The sequence below is a fragment of the Mytilus trossulus genome, chromosome 7 (genome assembly GCF_036588685.1).
Source record: "Mytilus trossulus isolate FHL-02 chromosome 7, PNRI_Mtr1.1.1.hap1, whole genome shotgun sequence".
NCBI classification, from domain to species: Eukaryota; Metazoa; Mollusca; class Bivalvia; order Mytilida; family Mytilidae; genus Mytilus; species Mytilus trossulus.
Genome location: NC_086379.1, coordinates 48020780 through 48040684, shown reverse-complemented (window position 1 = coordinate 48040684; position 19905 = coordinate 48020780). Strand labels below are relative to the sequence as shown.

The 19905-nt window shown below is 29.9% G+C and overlaps 1 protein-coding gene across 10 annotated transcripts in view; it reads right to left on the bottom strand.

Annotated features, from left to right (window-relative positions):
• Positions 1–19905, bottom strand: part of LOC134725188 (coiled-coil domain-containing protein 154-like) — a 49086-nt gene that overhangs the window by 14988 nt on the left and 14193 nt on the right. For 7 of the 10 annotated variants that reach the window (XM_063588815.1, XM_063588813.1, XM_063588807.1 and 4 more), the window contains 14 exons: positions 18337–18816; positions 17054–17246; positions 14578–14660; positions 14171–14266; positions 13273–13498; positions 12624–12752; positions 11877–12001; positions 9933–10059; positions 9109–9249; positions 4103–4222; positions 3412–3488; positions 2945–3035; positions 1760–1846; positions 430–1001 (listed from right to left, as the gene is read on the bottom strand). In XM_063588815.1, coding sequence (XP_063444885.1) covers positions 444–1001; positions 1760–1846; positions 2945–3035; positions 3412–3488; positions 4103–4222; positions 9109–9249; positions 9933–10059; positions 11877–12001; positions 12624–12752; positions 13273–13498; positions 14171–14266; positions 14578–14660; positions 17054–17246; positions 18337–18816 — 2533 coding nt within the window. In that variant the 3' untranslated portion in view covers positions 430–443. The remainder of the gene's footprint in view (positions 1–429; positions 1002–1759; positions 1847–2944; positions 3036–3411; positions 3489–4102; positions 4223–9108; positions 9250–9932; positions 10060–11876; positions 12002–12623; positions 12753–13272; positions 13499–14170; positions 14267–14577; positions 14661–17053; positions 17247–18336; positions 18817–19905) is intronic. The other 3 variants (XM_063588811.1, XM_063588817.1, XM_063588816.1) reach the window with 1 other exon arrangement.

Genomic DNA, 19905 nt, shown 5'->3' with positions numbered 1-19905 from the left:
AGGGGTGAACATTCTTACATACAAAGCTTTTCAACAATGCCAGTTAAAATTAATCAGCAAGCATTTGTTTTTGGCAGGATTCAGTGATTTTAAAAGATTCAAGGTTTCGAAATTTTCAGATGAGACTTATCAAAATTTATTATTTCTATACCAATAGGTGTCTCTGAAGTATTATTCATATCTGAAAGAAAAGGAAATTGACAACAAAAAAACAATGTCAACCTGAAAGAAATGTTAATTAAGAAATTAGTAGAGACATTCCATATTTTTTCTACATCATGCAGTATTAATAAATCCCAATGCTGTTAGTCTGGTAAGAAACCACACCGCATGCTACTGTTAAATAAGATATCATGGTTAATATATGAGAGGTCAAAGTTGAAAGAACACAGGTCAGAGGTGAGAGTTCACAGCAGTGTTAATCATTACCATTTCTATGTAGTCTATACATTAGACAGACTGACTGGGGTTCCTGATCCATCATTTTGTGTATTATTCTTTTTTGTAGCACTCTTTCTGCCTGTTGTTGGAGTAACATTTCTAGAATTTGTTTGGTTGCCCGTTGGAGTCTGATTGCGACTCTGTGATGGTGTTTTATTTCCTGTGGGAGTTTGATTTCGACTCTGAGAAGGAGTTTGTTTCCCATTTTGTGCTGGTGTTTTATTTCTGTCCTCCGAGGGTGTTTGGTTCCTACCATACGAAGGTGTAGGAGATTTATTTTTCTGATTTTTTAAGCTGGTTTGAGAATTTGTCCTTTTTGTTTCATTTCCTTCAGGAATTGGTCCCATTCCTGCATTATCAACAGGAGTTTTCCTGCCTTCCTGAGTTGTTGCCCTTAGATTTCCTGTATGAGAAGGGGTAGGATCATCCCAGGAGGCAAATCCTGTGTCATACCCATCTGAGGGATCATCTTTCATACCAGTACTTGTGTACCGAGGCATGCCCACGTTCACCTTGACCTGATTCACTTGTGTTTGAAGGTCTTCTAGACCAGATATCCTCTGTAAATTTATCAACAGTACAGTGTTATCCACAGACAAATACATTTGAAATAAATCAGGTAAATTATTGGCAAATTTTATTCCGAATTGTTTTTCTTAGACCTGCCCTCTCCTTCAATTTACTTTCTATTATTGTAAAATGAAGGACCTTTTTAATATAAAGTGTTTTAAAATTTTAAACATAAATTTGTCCTCAGTGGAGAAATTAAAAAAAAATGGTAGCCGGTATATTTACATGTATTCATGTAGTACTGTAAAACTTAGAGGTAAAATATTATTTTTAAAAACAGTTATGTATTTGCAATTTTTTCTCAATTTGTACTTTTTAAAATACGAAGAGATAAATACAACCTGTTACATCCTATGTTTTCTAGTTTAATGATTCATGTTTACATATGAAAAGAAGTAATTCTTTTTAGATTTAAAAAAAAAGATACAAACATAAAAAAGATGAGATAAAGTAATTGACTTCAAATAAAACTCTAAATTATTTGGATTGAATTCTTCTATATTGCAAAATGTATAAAATTACTTTTTGCTAAAACATTCAAACTTTTTCTTATGTTTGCCAGCAGAATTCCTGTACTAGGTCATGTTTAATTCTGATTTCTGTACTACTTTTTGCTGCAGTAATATTAACTAAGATTATTATTTTTGTGAGCTTCTATTTATTTGACTTGAACTTGGATGTAATTTTATGAATTATCAATAAAATTTCAATTCAGACAATATACATTTATTAGAACATAAATACTAACCAATTTCTGTTCTGACTGTATTTTCATCCCTAACACAGTCTTAACTGTTTGTATAGAATCTGCTAATTTCCTAACACTGGCTTGTACCTAGGAATGAAAATTAGAATGATTATCATTTATCTGCAACATTTTATTAACCTTTTAATTCAACTTCTACCTTTTCTTTAAACTACTCATTATTACTAGTAAAACTGTTTCAATGCAACAATTCTGGTATAAAATTACTGGTATTTGAAGTAATTGTTCTAGATGTCTAAAAGTTGTCTTTCCAGGAATAGAACTTGCAAATGTAATGTGCAACATACAGAATTGGATAATAAACATTCTAGTTCACAGAAGGACACATACCATTATTTGACCCTAAGCCTATATAATATGAGATAACACCAACCAATTCTTACTAAAAATTCTAGGTTTGAATGTTTATTACAAATAGTATAAAAAAAATTTTTTTTAATTTCTTAGAAATTTACATTTGAAGATTTCATTGTAATAAATAATAATTTTGTTCCTTTTAAGATATTATTTTGTCACAGGAGGTGAAGTATATTTATTACTGTAACACTTAATATTCAAATTTCAAATCATATGAACTACAAAACTTAAGCAGTGGAAAAAATAACTACCGGGATGCTAAAATTGGAAAAATCTTGAGTCTACTGAATAAAAAATATAATAAATAAACACTTAAAATTTAACGTTGGGAAACCCATTTACAAATACTTTGATAAATCCCTTCTATTTCCTAATTTCTATCTAAAAATTATATGTAAAAAAACACAAAAGAATACCATTCTCTCATAATTCTAAAAACAAAATTAAATTAAATTTTCTGATTTGCAAAATAATTTCCAGTAATGCACACATTTGACTACAAACCCACCTCTGCTGAGTTTCCACCTATTCCTGATGGTCTCTAACAGTAAATATATAACAAATGTAATGAAATATGGTAAACTTATTTCCCTTGCAACCTAGATAATAGGTATTGTTTTAAATATTTAAGGAGATATGTTACAAGTAAAAAAAAAAAGCTTTCAAATTATGGGAAGTGAAGGTTCTAGGTCAAATATCAATTATATAATTGTGTCAATAGCTAGTTAATGTTAGTATTTTCCAATTTCTGTCATTGAAAACAAATATTCAATCTAGATCAAGTTTTGTGTAAACAACACATATACATACATTTTCTAAGTCATGTATCGTAGCTGGATGTGGGTCTCTTCTGGCCTTTAACTGTTGGATTTCTTGTTTTAAAGCATCAACCTCACGATTTCTGAAAGAAAATATCATTATTATTATTAACTTTCAGAGAGAAAAATGTTTAAACACGTCTGCATGAATTACTTTCAGAGAGAAAACTGTTTAAACACATCTGCATGAATTACTTTCAGAGAAAAAAATGTTTAAACACATCTGCATGAATTACCTTCAGAGAGAAAAATGTTAAACACATCTGCATGAATTACTTTCAGAGAGAAAAATGTTTAAACACATCTGCATGAATTATTCCTTTCAAATCATTTAGCATGCATGTATATTGATTTTATAAAGAAAAAGACATGTAAAAATATCCATTTTATTAACTGTGAAAGCATAAGATTATCAACAACAAAGTATAAGTTTTATTTTTAAAGTTTTTTCAAACATACCTAGCATCAGACTCTGCGGTCATTCTTGAGTTCATTTCTGACTTGAGAAGTGTCTGTTTTTCTTGCACGGCATAGATCTAAAACACATAAATTTATTTTCAGTCAGTATAAACTTTAATGATTTCTATTTGAAATTTGGATTTTCGACTCCCTTAATAGTGCTTATAAATTCCAAAGAAGACGGACTATGCTCTTTAATCTTATTATGTTATCAAAGTCTTGAACTGGAATCATGAGTTCTTAATTCTTAGTTCCACTTTTTAACAACTGACCTTGAAAAGACAAAGGGGTCAATGGCTTTTTATGACAGATCATTATCACAAGTTTGTTGAAGACTGACAAGAGCCCATTGGAAGTTTTTGGGGTTATTTTAGTTGTTTGCTTGCTTGGTCAGTGACATATACCCCACATCTCCAGTTATACTTATGACCTTGGTGTTAAGAGATTGTGTCGACAAGGTTACAATCTAGACTCTTGATCTAAAAGAATTTAGAATCCAAATCTAAAGAGACAAAAGTAGTCATTTTCTGGTCATGATGATAATTTTGACCAAGTTTAATGAAGTAAGCTTAAAAAATGTCAGTCTCTACCTGGCCCTTCCTCTCAGTTTGACCTTGAACTTAACCTTGGAAATTAATAGGGGTGAATTTTGTTGAGGGGGGGGGGGTGGATATTTTTACAATATATCTACCTCATCTGGTAACTTGTGTACACTATTTTGAATTTCTCTCAGAGACGATTGAGTGGTGTCCTGCCAGACAGTGATAGCATCTACCTTTTCACGTAAATTTTCTCCCAATACTTGAGAAGCCTACAACAGAAAAAGACAATAATAAAGCAAAATTTAAAAAAAAAACCGTCTCATTATCAAATGACTACAAACCATGTAAAGTAAATTTATTAAGCTATTTGTTTTTTTTCTGAAAAATGACTTAAAACATTAAAATAATAAACATTTACAATAGTTTTAGGATGATAATGATATGATACACAACACAAAAGAATATATATAGATATATATAAAAGATTTAAATTATCAAGAAAAATAAACATTTTAAACTGTTTTAATTTCAAGTTCTTTTTTCTAAGTTTGTACAGGAATAACAACATCTAAAACGTATAACTTTAAACAAACCAAAAACTATCTATACATAGCAAGGAATTTACTTTAACATAACACAAACTATAAAACAAAAAACACTCGATAATTTAATTCATTCCAATATCTTTATTATCCCCTTACCCATTTTTTTTTTTATTAATAACGAAAAGACTTGTACGATGTGTAATGGAACACCATCTCAAATTAAATTAATATCACTTAATAAATTATACATATTTCTATTATAATAATTGCCTTATTCTAAATTTCTAATTTCAATTTGAAAAATTGTGCTATGTGAAACTTATAAAAAATTGTATAATGTGTGCAATTGGTGAAAATAAACTAAATAAGCAATATATGTCTTATTAACTGCTTATGGTCAAATTGTCACATCTGTTTAAAAAATAAAAACTACTACTAAAAAAAGTCAGGCAGAAACCAAAAATATCTATTACTTTAATAATTGAATCAAACATATTTTCAGAATTGTAAAATTTGCGGTTTATATCTGAAGATAAATATACAATTTAATTTTCAAAAAAATATTTTTTCTTCTAAAAATGATCATCCATTATTTTTCCTAACAACATAATTATCTAAATTCACATATAAATTTTACCTTTATGTCATATCACAACAACAGGGATTAAAGGAGGTATACATCCTAAAAATTAACTACAAGATGTGACATTTTACATTATTGCTAAAAATATAATGGGGGAATACATCAATAGCTGAAATTTACATTCTATTAATAGACTTAATTACCTCTGTACTATCCTTTATAAATAAAACAAACAAATTCATTGTTGAAATACAATTTATTCATAGTTTGAAAAAGTGTAAAAATGAAATAAAATATAAATGAAGTTTATGGTTGCAAACAAATATATATATATACAGTGCATATTAACCCATCTGAAAATATTGTGTTTTGAAAGTTTGCTGATCTTAAAACAATCAATCAATTTTAAGAAAAAAGACTTTATTCATTGTTGATTACACAAGCAAAAATGATAAAAACTATTTTTATAATATGAGCAGTTAATTTTACAACATGAATATATTTTACAACCATAAACTGTCCATTGATAAATGAAAAATTGTGATTCAAAAAATGTTTACTTGTTGAATACCAGTTAGATTGTTCAAATTAACAATATTCTTTTTTGGCAACTTTTTGTCCTCTTCTACAGATTTTTTATGAGAGAGATCACACTGTAAAAGGATTTTCAAAAACATAAAAAAACTGGTATCAACTAAGTGCAATGGAATTATTGATAGAGTTCATGACCAACAGAACAAATATTATCATTGCTTAAACAACAGAAGTAGTTGGTCTGTTGGTCAAACACACTTTTATAGCTCAAGACCACTATCCATTGTTGTAATGTTATACCTTCAGGTTTTGTATATTAAAAACAATATTTGAAAATTTGCAATGTAGCAATCCAATATAAACAACTAGACATCAATAAGTTTGTGTCTTCTTGCACTATTACATACTAAATATTAAAAAAAAAAAAACTTTTTGAAAAAAAAAAAATTTGAAGGTAAAACAAAACTTTTACATGGTATATCTCTCAACACCTTATTTTTTTTTATATCTGTGATGAATTGTACTATGAATATAACACTGCAATTTGTTTTCTCCAAATCTAAAACTATCTATGTGTACTATGTAAAATGCAGTTGTGTTCTAAAATTCCTGAAAAAAAAGAATCTAATCAACTGCAATAAAAACCATGTGTTGTACCCAGTACCTGGATAAGTTCCTCTGACTGATTGCATTAAAAAGGATTCAATATTAGTGTAAGTTTTTATAATATTTTGTGTGTACATTTTCACTGTGACTCATCCCTTCTAATAGTATAACCATATATACTTGTCAACTTACCATTGTTATTTTGCTACATTAACCATGACATGTGTAATATTGCCACAAACAAAAAAATGCTCCCTGAATAACATACACTTTCATTTAAGTACCTCTTTTTCTTGCTTTTTCTCATTTATTAATTTCTAAAACAATTTACATAATAAATTATACAATTCTACCTGAAGTAAAATTATATTCTAATTCAGAACCACAATTTACTAAAATGTTTATTATAACACAATTTCAGTTTGAAAATCATCCCTACAAACTGATAGCTAGCATGTAAAATATGCTAGCTTATAGCTCATTCCCCATTTCCATTCTCAATTTTATAGCTTATAATTATTGCGTAGTTGAAATTTATGAAGCTTATAGTGGCCATTTTTGTTGGTAGAGGAAGCTGGATTTCCTGATGAGAACCATGACATTTGGAAAACTGCACCTTACCAAAGCAGGGTTCGAACAAATAATCTTAGTGTTGATAAGCTACTGATCACTGTAGATTCTTAGACCTCTTGGCATACCTTGTCTAGTGCAAAAACTATTTCAACAAATGTTAGATATAAATTTCTTAAATGACACTTTTGATACATACTCTCATATTGACCAATACTTTAGAATAGCCATTTTTTTGTGGGCTGTTACTCTTTTCATACCCATATGTTTTTTATGAATATTTTTCTAGTTTTTTTTTTTTCATTTCTCACTTTCAGTCTTATATTGTCACCCTGAACATTGCCAATTTCCAAATTTCTCATTTGGCAATTTCTGTATGTTTTTAAAACTAAATTTTAACACCAAACAGCATGGTATTAATATCGTAAAATAGAAAATAAAAAATAAAAAATAAATCACTACTGAATATTCGTATTAGAAAAATACTAGAACTCAAAATATCACACCAAAAGATTTTGAACAAAAAAAAAATTAAGAGATTTGAACAAAATTAATTTGAATATATGTATACATGTATCACATATCACAAAGTTGCTAAAAAAATATATTAATAGTTTCACACTTTAATTGCAAACTGCTCAATTCTCCTATAAATTGTTTGTGATGTATGACGGTTTGATCTAATCTTTTCTTTTCTGTTTGTTTAAATAAGTCGACAACCCTATTCCAATTTTATTAATATTAAATTTCTAATTTAAACTAAGGAACACTTAGGTTTTCTTCAAAAAAGACGTTGCAAATTTTTAGCAGGCTTATATTGAATAAAATTTAGGAAAACAACATAATTTGCTCTCATTTATGAGGTAAAATACTGATATCGTGACACACACCTGACATTTGACAGGATTTTTATCAATATGATTTTTTTAATAATTAACATTCACCCTTAATGACAGAAGTCCAATTAAAAAATTAATCTGAGCAGTATCTAAAAACTATCTATATACTGTCTTATGTATTCATACTAAAAACAGATTCAAAAAAATAAAAAATACTAAAAGATTTTCACTCCATCATCATATACTACTTTTTTACCTCAGGATTTTTTTGCTTTGCCGTAAACTATAGTGAACATGTAAATATTTAAAACAGTGTTGTACACAATCAAAAAAGTTTTAGTATTACATAACTTTCAATGAAAGAGTAAGGTAAGATTTATGAGAACAAAGAGTTGATTTTATATTTCATAACCAAGATTAACTGCTTGGTGTTGAACAAAAATAGAACACATCACTATACATGAATAGACGTATTTACACTTGTATGCAAATTTGTTCACCATTACGTAAAATCACACAGGTTTCCGTAAACTTTGTCATCATAATTTAAAATATTTGACGTCACAATTTAAAAGTGATTGTTGCTTGACGTCAAAAGGTGATTCAGAGTCAATCAAAGGTCATTCGGAGGCAAGATACAGCTAAATACCAAAAGTATAAATACGTTTATATATACAGGCTCTCTTCATGCAATGATTTACCCTGTAGGTAAAATACTCATTAAATCTTTTTATAAAACTGTTCATCTGTTAATTTATGCAACAATTGAATTGCAGTTGAAAGTTGGTTTGCAAGTCAAATAAACTGCACTTTGTGTTTTGAAACAGCTAAATTTCTATATGTTTTACAGTTTTGACTATAATCAACAAAACTAAAAATCTTCAGATGATATGGTAGAAACACAAGAACTTATAGTACTACCTTTATTTTTTCCTTTAAATATTTTGCAGTAATTTTTTTTACAACAATATTATGTGTATTTTTCATTCATTTGGTGGCTTGGTGCAAACATTTGTTTTACCAATTTAGATAAACTCTTAGGCTGTTTTAAAACAGGCTTGTTTCCCTGGTCATTTTCCTATCAATAAAATCACAGTTTCTAAAGAACATCAGATAAACTTTGAACTTAGTATAGAACAGGATGTAAATAACTTGTTAAAAATATAAGATCTGAATCAATTTGGATTAGATGGTTTTAAATAAAATCTTATATCCTCAAGTTTTGCAAAACATAATATTGGTACTTATTTTATACTTCTTGAGTAGTTGCATTCTAGCAAAGATGACTATTTTAATCTTTTAAGCAGTGAACCTATACTTCTCAACCTCACTACAATCACAGAAAAACCCATATTTACCTTTTAAACCAATATGACTTCTGTATGCTTTCCAAACTATTGTTCCCATATTAGAAAACCAATTTCATTTTCAAAACCAAAAATAATAAATACTGATATCATAAAAATAACTTTACTTACTGTTGCCACTCTAGCTTCCAATTTTTCTTCGTTATCATTCATTCTATTTTTGAGATGAGATATTCTAGCGTCTAAGTCTGTCATTCCTCGAGTTGTACTGTCTTTTGATTCTGCTATTGTCTGTCTCATTTCTCTACGCATCTGTCAAATTAAAGTTTTTGTTTTATATCTGTTTGTAATAAATCTTGGTTGAAAAAAGCTAATTTGTCAATATTTTTTTTAAACGTTGAAATGGGGTAAATACAGTAATTGTGGTTAAGAAAAAAAATACACAAGGACAAACAAGTGAAACTGCGAGCTACTGCTCACTGATGATACCCCCGCCGCAAGTGGATAATATTAATAGTGTAAAAATATACAAGTGTTCGGTAAACAGGAAGTTGTCATCTGATCAATCTGAAAACGCATCACACGGTATAGCTGACTTAGATAAACCCTGAAACCAATTTCAGAAATCCTTGTATTGTAGTTCCTGAGAAAAATGCGACGAAAAAATATTCATGGGACGGACGGACTGACCGAGGTAAAACAGTATACCCCCCTTTTTTAAAGCGGGGGTATAATAATACTAATATAAATCACCAATAGGGAAGATCTCCTAGCTGTTTTTCAGTAACCATAAAGGAACTAAAGAGACTTTTTAATAACTTATCATATTGTAAGTAATAAAGATTAATATAAACCATTTATCAATTTTTTTTAAATCTCTCTGAGATGACTAAAATTTCTTTATTATGGTTTTCATAATTGTCATATCTTCAGCTCTTATACCTTTAACAACAATTTTATATAAGCTATCTACTTTAAATCTTTGCTGTTTATACCTTTTCATTCATAGTATGAAACGACTGTGTTACACCACCTATAGCTTGCTGTAGAGTTGAGGTAGCAATCTGTAATTTTTCATTCATTTGTGACAAACTTTCACTGATATTTTTTGTATTTGTTTTTCTGAAAAAAAGGAAACAATCAATTATAAGAATTTCACTAAAACAACATTTAATACATGACAAACAACAGTCCACATTAATAAAGGATGCAAGTCACTACTAAACTTATTCTAGTTTTTATCAAAAAAAATTGCGGTCGTTAATTCTCCTATGTAAAATTTCAATAGCTCTCTTTAGAATTTAAAATGAACTATTTGCAAGTATATTATTTTAGACATAATGTTTAATGGTGTAATGTTTTTCATACAAAAATACTGAAAACTATTGCAGTCTCATTCTGAAAATTATACTGGCAATTTCAATCCTGAAAACTATACTGGCACAGTCTAATTCTGAAAAAAACTAAACTAGCACAATCTAATTCAGAAAACTAAACCTGCAGAGTCTCATTCTGAAAACTATACTGTCTGGCACAGTTTCATTCTGAAAAATCCAGATTTTCTTGCTGAGTTGAAATTCCATTGGTGGCCTTCAGCTGCTATCTGCTCTTTGGTCTTGTTGTTGTCTCTTTGACATATTCCCTATTCCAATTCTCAATTTCATTATGACACAGTGCCAGTCTCATTCTGAAAACTATACTGGCACAGTGTCATTCTGAAACTATACTGGCACAGTCTCAATTTGAAACTATACTGGCACAGTCTCATTCTGAAACTATACTGGCACAGTCTCATTCTGAAAGCTATACTGGCACAGTCTCATTCTGAAACTATACTGGCACAGTCTCATTCTGAAACTATACTGGCACAGTCCCATTCTGAAACTATACTGGCACAGTCTCATTCTAAAACTATACTGGCACAGTCTCATTCTGATCCTATACTGTCACAGTCTCATTCTGATCCTATACTGTCACAGTCTCATTCTGATCCTATACTGTCACAGTCTCATTCTGATCCTATACTGGCACAGTCTCATTCTGATCCTATACTGGCACAGTCTCATTCTGAAAACTATACTGGCACAGTCTCATTCTGAAACTATACTGGCACAGTCTCATTCTGATCCTATACTGTCACAGTCTCATTCTGATCCTATACTGTCACAGTCTCATTCTGATCCTATACTGTCACAGTCTCATTCTGATCCTATACTGGCACAGTCTCATTCTGAAACTATACTGGCACAGTCTCATTCTGAAAACTATACTGGCACAGTCTCATTCTGAAACTATACTGGCACAGTCTCATTCTGAAACTATACTGGCACAGTCCCATTCTGAAACTATACTGGCACAGTCTCATTCTAAAACTATACTGGCACAGTCTCATTCTGATCCTATACTGTCACAGTCTCATTCTGATCCTATACTGTCACAGTCTCATTCTGATCCTATACTGTCACAGTCTCATTCTGATCCTATACTGTCACAGTCTCATTCTGATCCTATACTGGCACAGTCTCATTCTGAAACTATACTGGCACAGTCTCATTCTGAAAACTATACTGGCACAGTCTCATTCTGAAACTATACTGGCACAGTCTCATTCTGAAACTATACTGGCACAGTCCCATTCTGAAACTATACTGGCACAGTCTCATTCTAAAACTATACTGGCACAGTCTCATTCTGATCCTATACTGTCACAGTCTCATTCTGATCCTATACTGTCACAGTCTCATTCTGATCCTATACTGTCACAGTCTCATTCTGATCCTATACTGTCACAGTCTCATTCTGATCCTATACTGGCACAGTCTCATTCTGATCCTATACTGGCACAGTCTCATTCTGATCCTATACTGTCACAGTCTCATTCTGAAACTATACTGGCAAAGTCTAATTCTGTAACTGTAATGACTCAGTCTCATACATACCTCTGTGTAATTTCAGCACTCATTAATTTTTCAAACTGTCTTTTATTTTCTAATGTTTGCTTTTCTATGATTGATATTGATTCATCTAATTTGGTTATCGTTTCTTTTGATTTCAATTTTTCAGCCTGAAAAGAAGGAAATAAAAGTTTAGAAATATGAAAAATGGGGGATATTAAAATATTCTTACTAATCTGAAACAAGTAGCTACTTAAATTTTCTGGCAGTTGGTTATGAACGGCCGTCTCAAGGGATCTCTACTTTTTGTACTTGTTAAATTGATATAGGTCATATCCCAGAAGAGTAAGTATGATCTTATAACTAACCTTGAAATTAAAGAAAACAGTGAATCATACCAGACCCAAACAACACACATACTTATGCTATAAATACCCATACTTTTCTTTATACCATGTATAGTTTTCTCGTTTGAATTGTTTTACATTATCATTTCTGGGCCTTTTATAGCTGACTATGTGGTATGGGCTTTGCTAATTGTTAAAGGCTGTACAGTGACCTATAGTTGTTAATTTCCGTGTCAGTTGGTCTGTTGTGGAGCGTTGTCTCATTGGCAATCATACTACATTTTCTTTTTTATATGAAGCTGTCATCAAAACTTTTAAGACGGAATAAAGCAAAAAAGTTTGAAGAGGACATAAAAAGAATGATCCCAAATCTTAAGTTATATCCAGCTTTGTCAGCAGGGGACTTAACATTGATACATATTCTAAGCTGCTAGGCAACCATTACCTTTAAAGATTCTTTTAAGTCAATATTGAGGTCATCATGTGCATGTTTTATGGCTTGCCATTTTCTGTCAGTCTCTTCTCTTGTTGATCTTTCATACTCTCTTCTTTGTATCTGTTCTTGTTGTATTAACTGCAAACACATCATTAAATTGTTAATACACAAATAGGTCTTATTATCTGCTTTGCAGCATAAGCATTAGTTATCATTGTACTACATGTACTGTCATTAATAATCAGTATTATCCATATTAGTTAGTTGTTCTTTTGTGAATATGACCTTGAGTGTGAGATTTTCTCCCAATCCCCCTCCCTCCCCCTACTAATTCAGATAAAAGAGTAAGGGTTTTGTACTCATGAAACTGGTTTTAACATTGGGTAATTATGTGTTTTAACTATGCCACCTAAGGATATGCCTGTCCAGTGACAGAAATTTCATAACTCTTTTGAGGTTTTCATATCCAAGAGAGTTTTTTTCATTAAAGACTTTGTTGTTGTGGCACAGATTTGTGGAAGAATCAGTTAACTATCTATATGTCTTTTCTTTGTTTAGTTGTGCCATTTGGTGCCGAATTATTTATATATAACCAATATCACTTTTCTCTGATATACAGAAAAATGATAAGAATAATCTTAATTTTCTTAGTCCTTACTCTTTCTAAATTTAAATATCTGTCTTGCATTTCTTCTCTCATTTTGATTTCTTTAGATAAAAGTTTTTTATTAACATCTTCCACAGTGTCTGCTACTTTTGAGGTCAAGGTCATTCTTTCAGCAGCAGATAAATGCTCTTTTTCTCGTAATAACATGTCTACTGTGTGCATGCTTTCCTCTCTTTTTCTACTGGCATCATTTAATTGCTGCTGTAGCTCATGTACTCTGTTAAAAAAATAATTAACAATTAAATATTTTTATATGTACATACTACAAATTAAAAACCATTTTTTTTAAAATAATCAATTGAAAAATCACAAAAAAACAATTGTATTCAATAATTACTATTTCAGGAAAACTCCCATACAAAATATGCTTTTTAAAATCTATAATGAAATTTTTATATTTTTAATAAGTCAATCTGGTTGCAAATATCTGAATGATAAAAACGTTTAAATTATTAATCATTTTCTGAATTTAGAGTATAAGATTATTTCTGCTACACTACAATTAATACACTTTTAATAGTAAAACACAAAAAAACATTACAGACATTTAATCTTGTTTTGTGTTCTTGTGTTGCTGTCTTTTGGCCTATCACCCCACATCTCCCTTTTTTCTATCAAGTATAATAAATAAAATAATAAAAGTTTTTTTTAACATTTTATAACACACATTATTTTCTGGTCTTCTTCCCTAACTTTTATCGTAATTCTACAATTGACATTGTGTGTATAAAAACTATAATTGCAATTTTCAAATTACAGATCATAATTTTAGAATAATTATTGCAATTACATGAAAAGCTGCACAGAAATAAATGTGTCAGATCTCAGAATTCTTGTCAATCAGAATAATAAAAGAACTTCCAATATTATCTGAATTTACTGCTATTACCTTTGAGATAGTGTGGTTTCCAAATTTCTCCTCTCAGTAATTTCAATGTCATGTTTTGCTCTAAGATCAACTAGCACCTCTCTTAGCTCTGACAATCTGTAACACAAAAACCAATAATCAATAACAAGAAATTTTCATGAAAATAACAACTTGTCTGATAAAAAATTGTAACAAGATCATTCATTTATTCATAAATCAAAGAATCAGTGATTCTTCAAGGGAGATAATTTTGAAAATAAGGGGAGATAATTTATCAGAAATATTGCAACAAATCTACCAATTTTCATACATTTTTTTTTAATAGTAAGTTTCTATCTTCAAAACTGTAAGAGCAGCCAGACTATCATATTATTAAGTTCAGGAACCATTGATACAAATTTACTACTGAAGAAAGTGGGGTGCATTACCTAGTTTCTACCTGTCCTCGTAGTTGGGTTGTCTGATGTTCTGTTTGACTTTGTACAGTTGACTGTTTACGTAAATTGTCAAGCTTAAAAACAAAACAAAAAACAAAAGTTAATTCATAGTGTACAATAGAGGATTAAATATATTGAACATAACTAGTACCTTAATGTAACATTTTTAACTAAGTTAACATGATTTAATTTTCCTATATAAAACAGTTTTGAATTTAAATGATACCAAATATCTAAATAAATGTTACACTATTCATATATGCATTGATAACTTTTGTTAGCATACATTTTTCTGGACATTTCAAAGAACAAGTCATACAAATGAAAAAATATGATTCATTTTCAGTGGCAAACTGTTATATACCTGCTTTTAAGCATTCTTTGGAAATGTGTCGTCATTGTGTGATAATAAAATTATTAATCTACATATTCTTAACAAATTCACCTGTTCACATTGGCAACTTTCACAGATAACACCTTTGTGATCCCAAAGTAAAGTACCAGTGCAATGCAATGCAGAAAGTCACATTTAGATAGCATGACACTGTTTACCTAGTGTGAATCTATCCAATAGAAATATGACACACAGATCTTCCAATGGAGAATTTTACAGAATTTATTTTAGAAATGCCTTTTTTGCCTTCTATTGCAAATGTTTATAATGTTCATGAAGAATTATTCTGTAAATATCCCTATAAATTTGTATTGAAAAGATATTTCCTGATAATGCATACACTGTGCTGTGAACCCTTAACAAGTTGGTGTGGCCATATATGTGTTGCCATATTCAATATCATCTTTAAAAAGTAACAACATGCAAATCTATGTATGGTGCATCCTTGAAAAATGTTCTGATATAACCTTTTTAAATTTGTGTGAGATAAACAATCAGCTTTATTGTGTGATGAACGTACTTACCCTCTATAAAAATATATACATACATGTTTAAGAAATGTTTTATTCAAAGTTGAGTTGCAGAATTAATATTTAATTTTCTTATAAATGTAACACAAAAATTTGCTGTTAAATATTTTTACAGAACCCATGAAAAGACTTGTTTAAATGTAATGGTCAAAATTTTCAAATAAGACTACTGTGGATTCATTTATTTTCGTGGGTACCAATTTTTGTGGATTGATGAAAACGTACATGTTCGTGGATATTTGATTTTGTGGTTTTGCCGAAGTCTGCATACAAGCCATGAGAAAATTTGTCATTCGTTGAACATTAAATTTTGTGGTTCAACTGTTCCCACGAAATCCACGAAAATTGGTATCCAACGAATAATAATGAATCCACAGTATTCTGTTTATTTACTGTAAATAAAAACTCAGCGTTAAATAAGTAACTTGAATGGTATCTACATTATAGCATGGAAGTAACATAAATTTACAGTAAGGCTAACATATAAGAGTACTAAAAACAATCTAGTAAGTAATTTTTTACCCCCCAAAATATCCTAAATGTTTATATATGTAAGCATAGAAAATTTAATTCATAGAAGTTCTATTTTTGTAGTTTTATAAATGGCGAATTGCATTTGACTTTTTTATTCTCTACTTAAGACAAAAGAATGAAAAAAGGAATATAAGTTTATTAAATATATACTTATTTCAAGGTTTGGGATAAAAAATGGGATAAAAAAATCTGTTTAACGTTTTTAACAATATCTACTGTAGGTTTGAAATCTACTACTCTAAGGCTAGTTACCTCTTCTGTCTGCATGCAATAATTATAATGTTATCATGATTATAAAGAAAGATAGACTTAGATAGTACAACTAACATTTAATATATGTCCAATTAATATGACTAACATCCAATATATGTCCGACTTAGATAGTATGACTAACATCCAATATATGTCCGACTTAGATAGTACTACTAACATCAAATATATGTCTGACTTAGATAGTACTACTAACATCAAATATATGTATTTTAGAAAATGTATCTAAAAAGACTACTATTCCGTATGGCTTTTGCTCATTTTTGCAGGCTGACAACGAACTCTACTTGTTGCATTTTGTGCTGATGTGTAGTTGACTCATTTGCTATCATACCACAGAACTGATGTCAATATAAAATGCTATATGTCTTTACATTTGTCTTTTGAAAAACCCTTGTCGATATCTTTTGACTTATTTGATGTAAACAAATGGATTTCTATCTCCACTGAGTGATCAATTTACATGCCTGTTTTTTTTAAATCAAATAGGTTCAATGAACATGAGACTATTTTTCATGTATAATTAAAATCAGATGACGTTCAACTTTTAATCTGAGGTAGCAGTCACAACTACTCTTTACAGTAAGAACTAACATAAACAACTGATGATGGGAGATAACTCTGTTTCAAGAATAGTTCACTCTAGATAAATCTTGTACAATATAAAACTATGTTCAGTAAATCATGAAAAGTAACTTAATTATTTTCATGACTTACAAAAACAATCAGATTTAATTACCTGCAATCTATTGTCGTCTTCTAATTTCTTTGACTTATTTTTGAGGTCTGTTGATACTGTAGCAAAGGTGTTAGTATGCTGCTCCACTCTCATTTTTAAATTTCTGATGTCGTCTGCCATTTGTATTGTTACCCGTTCTAATTGTGCTTTTGATTGCAATACTTCATCTAAATCTGTCCGCACATCCTGTAATCTGAAAATATTTATTCATGGTTTAGTGACACAAACAAACAACAAAACATAAATGCAGAATGATATTGCATTGATATGTTTGAAGATATGCCATTTTAGCCTCTCGCCTTGTTTGTTTTCTTTTTTTCCAAACTTTTAAAATTTGTACTCTCATTTGAATAAAGTATTCTGCAATCTAATCACCAAAGGTAAATTACTCTTGTTTAATATGTAACATTTTTTTTTCATATGGAGCAATGTTTTCAGAACTGAATATAGCATATATTTCATTATGTGAACACAATTATGCTAATGCTACATTTACTTAAGAGGTAGTTTTGAAAAACCATAAGCTTAATCATACATTTTTTTCTTTTAATGTGAAATCAATATTTGACTATGGTTTTTTTTACTCAAACATGTTCATAATGCAAAAATTATCTACATGCATTCAAAATATTACTTTAAAGAAATGTAGAGTGGGGTGCTCATTTTCGCCAGGGACACAATTTCGCCGTTTTAGGATTTTTAGGTGTAAAAACTTCAAAGGATGGCTGAAATGGAAGAAATGTACCGGTAATTTATATTTTTATAACAAATATGATATTTTTTTAAACTGATACAAAATTGCGACTTCTACCGTAAATGACCGAAAAACGGACAAGGATTTTCGGACAATTTCCTGAATAAAAAACACGATTTCAAAGAAGTATTTCTAAGTAAATATTTGACTGAATGCCCTAATTTTGAATTCTTTACACCTTTGAAATGTCTGCTATTCATCTATAATGCAATTGATTTGATAAAAATTGTTAAAAGCTGCGGTTATTTGGTTTTAAATAGATGTGTAAAACCGGTGAATATGAGTCCCCCATTGACAAAACATCCGGAAATTTCATACACCCTTTAATCTATTTTTTCAGATGATTTTTTTCAAACAAACCAGTTTTCAAGCTTAAGAGTATTTTGCAATTGAAGTTATCCTCATATAGAAGTATCAGTATACTTCAAAAACATTTAGACCTGACCATAAACTGTAGAAAACATGGAAAGATGTGGCGAAAATGAGCACCCCACTCTACACTTTTAAGGAGATGTAAATAACAGTTTACCTTGACGATTGAACATCTTTTTTGGTGACCAGTTCTTGCTGACTACTTTTAACAGCCTGTTCAACGCCTTTCGTATGATTAACAAGTGAACTTAATGCCAACCGTTCATCATCAAGTTTGTGTTCAGCTTCTTTTATTCTAGAACCTAGATGTTGAATAAGTTCATTACTGACAGTGATAGCATTTTCAATGTTTCGTCTTGCACTTTGTTCTTCACGTAGCATATCGTCATTATGTCGGGTCGTCCCTTTAAGGTCACCTTGAAGTCTTAGCACCTCTTCTAACAAAGCACGATTTGATTTTTCTGACACTGCAACTCGCATTTCTAACTGTCTAATTCTTTCTTCTGGTTCCATGTCTGAATTATTTCTTATTATTGGACTAGCTTTTCTTTTAAAAACAGGAACCAGTTGGCCATCCATGTGTCTAGGTGATATGTCAGGCAAAGATGGATACTTGCTTTGGAACTGTACTGGTGGCCTACAGAGAAAAATTCAATATAACAATAAAATACTGAAATGACAAAAATTTACAAAAAAATTGTGAAAAATCACTACCCGGTTCAGTTATTATGAATAGTGTTACACAGAATACAAGTTTTTATTATTGCAAACATGAAACTGTATTACTGAAAAATTGAAAGTTTACAATTGAAAATAAGAAGTATATATAAGCAAGTCTGCCATAGATTCTCCATTTACATAATGCATCATATATGATTATTTTTAGTTTTTTATAAGTTAATAGTACATATACTTTCGTTTTGTTCCTATGATTAAAAATATGTTTCTTTGATTGCTGATAACAATTTATTGTGTACAAGGTGGAGATAACCCAATGATATTCAATATTGCAGGGAGAGTCTTAATGGGTCAAACAGCATTTCTAGTGTTTTCTGTATTCTTAATAGAACACCTATGAACACTTCTAAATCAAACTGTCAAACATTACAAATCATAATTTCTAAATAATGCATACCAACTATAAAACACTTAAAATAAAGATGGTTAAAACAAAATAGATAAAGGAATACCAAACAACTGATGGACAAATTGGACTTTATGGATATAAGAGACAATTAGCATGTTTATTTTTAAATCAAAAATTAAAAACTAAAGTTGATATCACACCGCCGTTCCCAAAATGGCAAACATTCTCATTATTGTATAAAAGATTAAAGAAATATTCTTCATATCTTTGGCATCCATACAGTTTGGTGTTAAATTTAACTTAAGGTTGCCTTAATTTGGCATGCGACATTAGCATTAAATGATTATAAGGTTGTTTTTTTAAAGCTTTAGAATGGAAGCAACTTTGACAAGTAGGGTTCTTCTTATGTTTGAGAAGAAATTACTTTTGTCCAATGCTATGTTGATTTTTTTTTACATTTGAAGGTTATCATTGACATAACAAATAACCAATTTGGTTCACATTGCAGGATAGGCCAACCAATTTGACACATTATTAGTATCACTTATTCATATCCCACTATATGTTCTATGTTATCTGAGAAATATCTTTTCAAGCAAAAAAAAGATTTCAGACCACGACTATAAGAGAAAAATAAAT